Genomic DNA, 11,456 nt, shown 5'->3' on the forward strand with positions numbered 1-11,456 from the left:
CTTTGAGTGGAGTCTCTTGGTTTCTCTTGTTGAGGGTTTGGTTATTTTGTTTCCCTACTCATAGAGATATTAATTAGGGACTCTCTACCATGTGTAGTTTGGCTTGCTTCTTCAGGCAGCCCATGAAAAGGAAAACAGACAAACACAGAGGGAACGAAGGTACACGAACACACAGAGAAAACCAATAAACACGCACACCCAGGCTCAGGTAATAACAACAACAACAACAACAACAACAACAACAACAAAACAGCTCTCAGGCGGGGATTGGTGTCGTTTGGTGTAGGCAGTTTTCCCTCCACTGTGTTCTCTGGCTGCTCCCTGAGGCCCCGCCTTGTTGGTTGTGGGGAGAAGAATGGTGTCGCCCCAGTCCCTTGTCAACCAAATGTTGCAAGTCACTCCTTTGTGTCCTATCTCCCTGTGGTGAGGATGTAGCCAAGGTGGGCTGAGTTCTATGCCCCATGCCCAGCCTCCTTGCTAGGCCCCAGTCCTCAGGCTTTGTTTATACCGCCCTCAATAGTCCCGCAGGTCACAGGTCATCGCTTCCTTGCTGCAAGGGGTTGAGTGGCGGGTGGGGGAAGTGTGGCAGCCTCAGATCCGCTCTGGTCAAACACCTATACAGCCCAAGTGCGTGCGGGGAAGTAGCAACTTCAGGTCCACAGAGTCTGCGCTGCCAACATGCGCCACGAGTGCCATCCGGCCGCCACCGCCAGGGATGGGGCCGCAGAGCCACCAACCCTTGTCACCAGGGATGGCGCCAGGACTGCTGAAGTGCAGTTTTTTCCTCTCGCTTTCTGGGAACGGGGGGCACCTAGTTCAAAGTCAGCACCCCAGCCAGAACTAAAAACACTCTTTCCAAGCCGAAGTTTTCCCTTCTCCCTCAAACACTAATTTTAATGTAGTTGATTTTTTTCTATATTTGTGGGAGTCTCTACTTTTTCTCTGCTTTGTCATTCTGTTATTTGAGTCAATAAAAATACCAACGTCTTTTTGGAAGAAAAGGAAGAATATCCCAATTCCTATGTAACAACACAACCCAATGGAATTAAGAAACCAATCATGAGAGAGAAGAGCAAACGTGCAGACATCACACTTCCCCCTTTCTAAATATATTGCAGAGGAATATTCGCTACAGCAGTGTGCAGCTGACATAAAGTGAGACATATAGACCAGTGGAGCAGATTATGGATTCCAGAAATAAAAGTGTGCAGATGCAGTGAGCACATCTTCCACAAGTTGTCCCTCAATACATGGAGAAAGAATAGTATCTTTTAAAAAATGGTGTTGATATCTATGTGCAAAATAATGACATTTGGCCATAATCTTACATCATAAGATACATACACACAGAAAACCCTAAAGTGGATTACAGATGAAGCAAAACACCTGACCCTAAAAGCCTTAAAAGAAACCACAAAGGAAAAATGTCATGACATTCATGTGACAGTGATTTCTTTCCTATAAAAGCAAAATCACAGAGAACAAAGGCAAAGGCAGACAAGTGTGAGTACATCCAACTAGAAAGGGTGTAGAGCAAATATTAGCAGAGCAAGAAGAGAGTCTAAGAAATGGTGGAAATGAAACTCAAAAATATTGAAATGGAGTTAATATCCAAAATACCCAAACCTGAAAAACAAAATCAACATACACCATCAAAAATTCACACACTAAAAATTGGACCAAGAATGTCAATATCCATTTCTCTACAAAAGACAGACAAATGTCCATCAAGCACATGACATGATGTTCAACATCACTGACCATCAGAAAAATCCACCCCCAAACCACTGAGCTATCACATCACAGCTTTAGCAAGGCTATGCTAAAACCAAAACAAATACATTGAGAACATAACAAATGTTGGTGAGGATGTGCAGGACAGGAAATTCTGGACTATTCTTGATGGGTGTACAACATAGTGTAGCTGCATGGAAAAGAGCCTGGTGAAAATAAACCATTAAATGGAATTTAAATCTGGTCCCTTATATCTGACTTCATTTCCAGCTGAGTGTGAGGAAGTTCTGGGCATCATGTTGTGGGGAGAAGCAGATACATGACACAGGTGTATCTTGTGAAACACTACTACCATTCCAGAAAAATGGACTCCTGGTTGCCAGTCTTGTGAGACTGGACTCAATGTGAACAACGATACTGGCATCTCCTCCCACTCTTTACTGGGTGTCTCTGGATTCCTAATCTGGAGGGAGAACAAAAGGAATGAAGTGTAGAAAACAACTCTTTTCTCTCACAGGAGCATGGAGATACTGAGAATCCTTGAGAGAGAGTCTTGGAGCTGATGGAGATGCTGTGGGGTTTTGACAACCATAAGGGTCATTGCTCACGGTTTCTCTTCATAGACATCAAAGGAAAACCTTAAAGAAGATAAAATAGACAGCAGTTCCTGAAATAAGTGAAATTTAGAACACTTGATATGAGTCAGTTTTCTCTGTTTGAAAATTACTTTATACATTTTTTAAATGGTGGCCACTGTACTTATAAATGCACAGAGACACGGGTCTGGTTATAGGAGCTGATTTATCCCAGAATTTGGTCACTGTCAAAGTAGGCATTACTATTATAACAGTTCGCTGTAAACATGAGACGACAATTGTGTTTGTAAAGATTTTAGAAAAGAGTTTGTACAGTTTGCTGGTCACGATGAAGTTTGCAGGACATGATGATCAAGATGCTCCACAGGAAACGGATGGTGAAACAGTACAGTTTCTGGATATGAGCTCCGAGGTCCTGGGTGCCCCCTGAATACCTTCTATGAAACGAGGGACATTGAACTGTGGGTGCATTCAGGACCCTGGGAAGGAGATATTGTCCTGGAGTTTGCATGGACATGAATGAAATTATACCACCCTTATGTGAGCAAGGCAGAGAGAGATTCATTGTTCCACAAGGAAAAACCACCTGATGTCTGTGGTAAGACTTCCTTGCTGGATTTTGAGGAAATAACATAGCATGACTAGAAATTCAAGATGTGGAACTGATCGTCAAAAGGACACACAGCTCTGATGACATTTTGTGTCAGATCCAGTTTAACTGATTTCACACTTCTGAAATGACGAAGCCCGTGAAAGTTTCATACTCTCCTATTTCTGCCCCCCACCCCCCCGTGTGTGTGTGTGTGTGTGTGTGTGAACTTCACGCTCTACATCCACACCATGCCCTGGTGGGGGTCCATGTGGTTTCCCATGCCTTCAACTAATATTGGTGCAGTGAACATGCTTCCCACAATGAGCCAAAAAGGAGTCTGTCTTCTCTAAATGAAGATATTCGGCGCCTCTGCAGCTTCGTGTCCACCATGCACTGTATGTGGCTTCTAGCGAGCTTGCACACTGAGCTGGGCGGGCGTGTAATAAACAGTGAGTGCAACAGGGAATCTTGTAATGCTTCATTTCATGTTGCTCAAGATATCTGTAATTAATTCATTTCTAGTGGCAAGGATTAAGCTAGTGCCAACACCTCTGTCTTCTGTGCATGTTCGTATACGTTTCCTATTTCAAGTATCTTATTCAAGACTGAAAGTTAAGCACAAAATCACGTGTCCATAAGGGCTTCTTGGGGGAAACCACAATGGGGAGGAAGCCCCAGACCCTGACAGGAAACCTGCCTGTAACCTCCATCTGTCCCTGCTCCTGGGAATACAAACCAGAGCTGTGCATAGTGTGCACCCCATAGTGGTGCTGATCCCCTTCTCCAGGGAGATTTGTGTCTGGGCTCACACTGATCACTCCTCACTGTGTCTCTCGCACAGAAATACGTGGCCGTGTCTTCGACTCTCAGGTTGTTCATCTGTAGATACAGTGTGTTCTTGGCGTTGTCTCTGGAGATGGAGAATCGGCCCTTCACGGAGTCTGCGTAGCCTGTACTTCCACCACTATTAATATATCCAACCCACTCCAGCCCCTTCCCTGGAGCCTGGCGGACCCAGCCCATGCCGTAGCTACTGAAGGTGAATCCGGAAGCTGCACAGGAGAGTCTCAGGGACCCTCCAGGCTTCACCAGGCCTCCCCCAGACTCCACCAGCTGCACCTCACACTGGACACCTGCAGACACAAGACATCCTGGTCAGGAACCTGTCACACATCTAGTGTTTCTCTCACTCATATCCACTCACACACTCAGTGTCTCTTGTTCACCATGAGTTACCTTTTAAAACAGCAACAAGGAAAACCCAGCCAAGCACAAAGTCCATGGTGAGATGTCTGTGTTCTGTCCTGATCACAGAATGGGAACACCTGGGACTCCCGGGGCTGGGGCTCCTCTCCCAGCTGCAGGGTCAGGGCTGGGCTGGTTTAATCAGCACAGGGCGGGTCTGATTTGCATGTCCTCTGCGTATATAAGCAGCTATGTACCAGCTATAGTCCTTACAAAGAGGGCACTGTCCTGAGCAGGTGTAAATCTCTTTAATTTGGTGTTTGACGGATTTGGTGATTGACAGTTGTTATCATCATTTTCCAGAGATCACAGTTTGTTCCATATTCGACTTTGGTTGTAAAACCAAATTCGGACACTACTCATGAGGGTATAGGTGTCATCATATCCTATAAGAAGATGTGAACGTACACTAAATTATAGAGGCTGGTGAGGTGTCCAAGTGCACGTATGTGGTGAGAGTGAGCCCAGGATCTGGGCCGGTGCTCCTCCCTACAGGACCCACGACCTCCCTCAGTCCACCTGCAGGCCTGAGCGGGCGGGCCCCTGAGGAATGCAGAAGACTTTCTGTAATGGGTACATGACGATTTCGCTTGCTCTGGAGTTTACCGTAAATAGAGACAGAATAGGGTCAGTGCAGGTGTCTTTTTAAGTCTTTAACATGTCACTATCATTGTGTTCCTACTGAGTAGTCTCTGTGTTTATTTGTAAGAGCTTTGATGAATGTACCTGACATAGAGTGAGGTGCACATGCCGAGTGTGTGATATGATAGAACACTGATGTGAGTCAACATGATCAGACTGAACACATAATTCCCGTTAAAATCTCTTATAGTTCCCCTGGAATTCTTCCTTCCTAGTTCCTTCGTTCATCCTGTCCCCACGGAACTATTATTCGTTCTCATGTTTCTTCAGAGTAGTTTTAGTTTTAGAGAATGTGTACATGTGTAATTATATGATATGAACTCTTATTTGCAAGGTTTATTCTGCTCAGCATAAATCCGTGTCAATACAACCATGTTGCTGGTTGTATCAGGAGTCATTGGATTTAAGGGTTGGCGACTTTGCAAGAATTAATGTCACCAAATGTTGCTTTAAGCGGCTTTATTTTATCAGAATTGCTGTCAGTGTCTGGTATTTCAATAAATTTTCTTCTCAGCCTTGAGACGTCGATGTGAAGTTTAGAGAATGTGTGATTTATATGATTTCCACAACAACCAACCTGAAACAGAGGCGGAGGAACAAATATACATCAATGCAGGAGTTTTTCCTGTTCTGATAAGTTGTTTTTATTATTAGATGTTCATAGAAGCTTAATTTAAAAATTGGGAATATAAATAGAACACAATTAAGACTGGAGATTTTTTGTGAAGATGTTCATAAGTTTTGGGGTAGTGAGGTGAAGACAGTTTTTTCTAAAATTATTTAATAGTTTATATTAACTTGGTTTCCATGTGACACCAAGTGCTCATCCTCATTTTCGTCCTCCATGTTCATCACCCCATTTCTCTCCCCCACACCGTCAGTCCTCGGATCGTTAGTCTAGGGGTATGATTCTTGCTTAGGGAGAAGGTTTTAAAGTTTTTTTAAATATAACTTATTTTACTGGATTCTATGTTTTTCAGATTTCTATGTGGAGTTTGGTGAATTCCTTATAAATTTTGGATACTAGCCTTTTATCTGATATGTCATTTGTAACTACCTTTTCCATTCCATCAGTTGTCTGTTAGTCTTATGGATTGTTTCCTTTGCCATGAAGAAGCTTTTTTTAAAAATTATTCTATCATTGTTCTTTTTTTCTTAAATAGTTTATTGTCAAGTTGGTTTACATATAACACCCAGTTCTCATCCAAACAAGTGCCCCCCTCCATGCCCATCACCCCCCTTCCCCTCTCCCCCACTTCTACCAGCCCTCAGTTTCTTCTCAGCATTTAAGAGTCTCTCATGGTTTCCTCTCTCCCTCTCCTCAACTATTTTTCCCATTATTTCCCTAATCGTCCTCCATTAACTTCCTCCTAATCCACGTATATGTGCAAACATATGGTATGTGTCCTTCTCTGCCTGACTTATTTCGCTCAGCATAACACCCTCTAGTTCCATCCATGTTGCTACACGTGGCCAGATTTCATTCTTTCTCATTGCCATGTAGTATTCCATTGTATAAATATACCACATCTTCTTGATCCATTCATCAGTTGATGGACTCTTAATTTCCTTCCATGTTTTGACTATTGTTGAGAGTGCTGTTATGAACATTGGGGTACATGTGCTCCTATGCATCAGCACCCCTGTATCCCTTGGGTAAATTCCTAGCAGTACTACTGCTGGATCATCGGGAACTTCTCTTGTTAATTTTTGGAGCAACCTCCATACTGTTTTCCAGAGGGGATGCACCAGCTTACATTCCCACCAACAGTGTAGGAGGGTGCCCATTCCTCCACATCCTCGCCAGCATCTAGAGTCCTCTGATTTGTTCATTGTAGCCACTTTGACCGCCGTGGAGTGGTATCTCCGTGTGGTTTTGATTTGTATTTCCCTGATGAGGAGGGATGTTGAGCATCCTTACATGTGACTGTTGGTTATCCTGATGTCCTCTTTGGAGAAGTGTCTGTGCATGTCTTCTGTCCATTACTTCACTGGATTATTTTTCTTTATGGGTGTGCAGTTTGATGAGTTCCTTATAGATATTGGATACTAGCCCTTTATCTGATATGTCATTTGCAACTACCTGGCCCAGGGCTCTTTATTGTTGGGAGGTTTTTGATAACTAATTCGATTTCCTTACTAGTTATGGGTCTGTTCAGATCTTCTATCTCAACCTGTGTGAATTTTGGTAGTGAGTGTGTGAGTTTGGGAATTTGTCCATTTCTTCTAAGTTGTCTAGTTTGTTGGCATATAATTTTTCATAGTATTCCCTGATAATTTCTTGTATTTCTGATGGTTTGGTTGCAGAAATTTCATTTTCAATCATGAATTTGTGTATTTGAGTGCTCTCTCTATTCTTTTTGAGAAGCCTGGCTAGAGGTTTGTCAATTTTGTTTATTTTTTCAAAAAACCAAATATGGTTTGGTTGATCATTTCAACTGTTTCTTTGGTTTCTATATTGTTTATTTCTGCCCTGATGTTTACATATACACATTCTCATTTTCTAGGGATGTGGATAGGCTTTTACATTCCCTTTCACTAATTTTGTTGTTGTTACCTGGAATTAGTCATCAGATTATGTATTCTGATGTTTATTTACTGACACCCTAAGTCTCATTCCTGCCTCTGCTCCTTCCCCACTCATGAGACATCTCATAAGAAAGTATGGTTATTTATTAAAAAATAGTTTTTAAAATATAGTTTATTGTCATGTTAGTTTCCATACAACACTCAGTGCTCATCCCCACAAGTGCCCTCCCTTTTAATGGTGCAAGAACACTTACTCTGTTTCTACCACTGATCCACAAAGAAATCCCTGATTTACTGTCCTTATTTGGATTGATGAAAGGATTTCTGTCAAGCCATTTGGCATTGCTGGAGATCAACAGACACGTCAATGAAGGAGGGGAAAAATTGTGGGAGAGAGGGAGGGAGGCAAACTATGAGAGACTCTTGAATGGTGAGAACAAACTCAGGGCTGATGAGGGTGGGGGGAGGGGAAGGCGGTGATGGGCATGGAAGAGGGCACTTGTGGAGATTAGCACTGGGTGTTATACGGAAACCAACTTACAATAAACTATTTAAAAAATAAAAAAAATATCTCCTTGATGAGGAGGGATGCTGAGCACTCTAGATGCTGGCAAGGATGTGGAGAAACAGGCACTCTCCTACACTGTTGGTGGGAATAGAAACTGGTGCAGACCCTCTGGAAAACAATGTGGAGATTCCTCAAAAAATTAACAATAGAACTCCCCTATAACTCAGCAATAGCACTGCTAAGAATTTACCCAAGATATATAGGAGTGCTGATGCATAGGGGCACATGTACCCCAATGTTCATAGCAGCACTCTCACCAATAGCCAAAACATGGAAAGAGCCTAAGTGTCCATCATCTGACGAATGGAACAAGAAGATGTGGTTTATCTATACCATGGAATACTACATGGCAATGAGACAGAATGAAGTCTGGCTTTGTGTAGCAACACGGATGGACCTTGAGGGTGTTATGCTGAGCGAAATAAGTCAGGCAGAGAAGGACAAATATCATATGTTTGCACGTATAGGAGAATTAGGAGGAAGAAGAATTGGGGGAGAAGAAGGGGTAAAATAGTGGGGGAGAGGGAGGGATGCAAACCATGAGAATGCCGAGAACAAACTGAGGGCAGATGGGGTGGGGGGAGGGAAAGGGGGGTGATGGCATGGAGGAGGGCACTTGTGGGGATGAGCACTTGGTGTTATATTGAAACCTATTTGACAGTAAACTTTTAAAAATAGTTAAAATAAAATAAATTAAAAAAAATAAATCTTGTTATCTTTCTTGTTATGTATGTGTCTTATCATCTGATTCTACAATTATACCAAGTTGTGTGGGGTCTCTCTGACTCTGAGAGGTGTCACCTGAGATACGTGGTATGAGATGGTATCCACACAATGATCCCCAGCCACGGGGTCATTCGTCCACTGCTTTGGCTTATAACACCCAGGTTGCCTGATGTCCAGCATACAGTTTATGATGCTGTTCATAGCTCATGTACTGGGCTGTGTGGTGCTGGGTTGTTGAGTACAACGGACACTTTATTTTTTTTATTTTTTATTTTTTACAAATAGTTTATTGTCAAATTGGTTTCCACATAACACCCAGTGCTCATCCCCACAAGAGCCCTCTTCCATGCCCATCCCCCCTCCCCTCCACACCCATCAGTCCTCAGTTTTTGTCAGCATTCAAGAGTTTCTCATGGTTTGCCTCTCTCCCTTTCCCTCACCATTTTCCCCTTTCTTCTCCCCCTTGTTCCTCCGTTAAGTTCCTCCTAATCCTCCTATACGTGCAAACATATGATATTTGTCCTTCTCTGCCTGACTTATTTTGCTCAGCATAACACCCTCAAGGTCCATCCGTGTTGCTACACATGGCTAGATTTCATTGTTTCTCATTGCCATGTAGTATTCCATGGTATAGATAAACCACATCTTCTTGATCCGTTCATCCGTTGATGGACACTTAGGCTCTTTCCATGTTTTAGCTATTGTTGAGAGTGCTGCTATGAACATCGGGGTATACAACGGACACTTTTTACTGATTAGTAGGCTTAAATCAGAATATCTAGAATTAATTGTCATTTAAGAAAATGATTAGGCATGGCTGTGACATTCTGCTTTTTGTGCGTGTGAATGTACTTTTCTCCTATTATAAGTAATGCTACTATTCAAAGATTTATGAGGTAAGAATAAACCATGATTCTGGAGAGACTCCCCTTGGGAAACAGCGTTATGAAGACCTGTTTGAACTCCAAGCAGTTACAGGAAACATGGATTTAACTTCCACTAGCACCTGCTCCTGTGGTGGAAAGAGTATTGTTGGTCTTGAGTACACCCTGCTGACATGAGCAACCCTTGGTGACCTGAGAGGCCCTTGGTGAACTGAGCTCCCCCACAGCACAGCACTTCTTGTGTCCCTGAAGGGAGGATATGTCTGTGCTCACACGATGGTCCCTCACTGTGTTCTTCTCCAAGTAATAGATGGCCATGTCCTCGGCTCTCAGGTTGTTCATCTGCAGATACAGCGTGTTCTTGATGTGGTCTCTGAAAATGGTGAATCGGCCCTTTACAGAGTCTGGGTAGTATGTGCTATTTTATTTTTTTAATATTTTTTAATGTTTTTTTAAATTTATTTCTAGGAGAGAGAGAGAGACAGCGTGAGCAGGGGAGGGTCAGAGAGAGAGGGAGTCACAGACTGAAACAGGCTCCATGCTCTGAGTTGGCAGTCAGCACAGAGCCCGACGCGGGGCTCGAACCCACGAACCGTGAGATCATGACCTAAGCGAAAGTCGGACGCTTAACCGACTAAGCCATCCAGGCATCCCAACTTTCATCAGTAGTAATACATGCGACCACTGCAGCTTCTTCCCTGAAGCCTGGCGGACCCAGTGCATGTCATTGCTACTGAAGGTGAATCCAGAGGTTGCACAGAAAGTCTCAGGGAACCCCCAGGTTTCACCACGTCTCCCCAGACTACACCAGGTGACTGTCACACTGGACGCATTCATACACACGACATCCTGGTGAGGAAACTGTCACACATCCACGGTTTCTTATTCATATCCACTCACATCCTTGGTGTCTCTTGTTCACCATGTATTATGTTTTAAAAGAACAATAAGTAAAATCCAGTCAAGCATAAATCAATCGTGAGATGTCTGTTCTGTCCTGATTACGGTATGGGAACACCTGGGAATCCCAGGGCTGGGGCTCCTCTCCCAGCTGCAGGATTGAAACTGGGCTGGTTTATACAGCAGAGGGAAGGTCCTATTTGCATGTACTCTGACAATATAGCTAATACTCGAAATATACTCCTTAGATGGACAGTGAACCAGAGCAAGTGTGAGGAATCTCGAATAGTTTGGTACCATGAAATCTTTCAGAAAATGGTGATGAATCTTGTGATTTTGCTGTGGTGAATATTAAATCCCATTACATTCCTTATTTTCTCATATTCACCCAAACATGTGAGGTAGGACTCAATTTACCGCCATTGTAGAGGTGAACAGATACACACTGCAGCAGAGAAGGAGTGTGTGAGTGTCCCACATATCAGGTGAGAACTACCCCAATTCTGGACCTGTGCTCCCCACCATGGGACCCACTTCTCTCTGGAACCAATAGCAGGACAGGTTGGGCATGCCCAGTGAGGTTTGTAGGTTCCTGACCTTCTAGAAATCCCAGTGGAGTGACTGTAGAGACGAGATCTTTTCTGCCACAGGGAATTGGAGATACTGAGAAACCTTGAGACAGATTCGCAGAGCTGATGGAGATGCTAGGGATTTCCAACAACCACAAGGGACCATGTACGCATGATGTGTCAATAGACATGAAAGGATCGCTCAATAGAGCTAAAAATCCTTGATAGAATGATGTGGGACATCAGTCAGTGGAGGTTGGAGGCGACCCTACTTACTAGACTCTGGGCTGTAAGACCAGAACCTATTGCCTCCGTCAAATATGACCTGATGTGGCTAAAGCGACAAGTCACAGGAGGTCCCTCACCTGATGGATCAGGAAAAGTTCTTGCCATTTCTGTGGAGCCCTCACACCTTGCAGGCCAGGAATAATCCCAGTTGATTGTGGCCAATAATTCTTTTAATATATTGTT

The 11,456-nt window shown here is 43.4% G+C and overlaps 2 gene segments (V, D, J or C); both read right to left on the minus strand.

Annotated features, from left to right (window-relative positions):
* Positions 1-606: 606 nt before the first annotated feature.
* LOC120225929 lies at positions 607-4,270 on the minus strand. The segment is given in 3 exon segments: positions 607-811; positions 3,659-4,055; positions 4,159-4,270. Coding segments are annotated over 3 exon segments (648 nt in total).
* Positions 4,271-4,677: 407 nt separating this feature from the next.
* The window catches only part of LOC120225930, a 14,046-nt gene continuing 7,267 nt past the window's right edge, over positions 4,678-11,456 (minus strand). Inside the window, 2 exon segments of the V gene segment in view lie at positions 4,678-4,710; positions 9,805-9,889. Coding sequence covers positions 4,678-4,710; positions 9,805-9,889 — 118 coding nt within the window.

This window comes from Hyaena hyaena, unplaced genomic scaffold (assembly GCF_003009895.1).
Source record: "Hyaena hyaena isolate Hyena2069 unplaced genomic scaffold, ASM300989v1 scaffold_1575, whole genome shotgun sequence".
Lineage (NCBI taxonomy): Eukaryota > Metazoa > Chordata > Mammalia > Carnivora > Hyaenidae > Hyaena > Hyaena hyaena.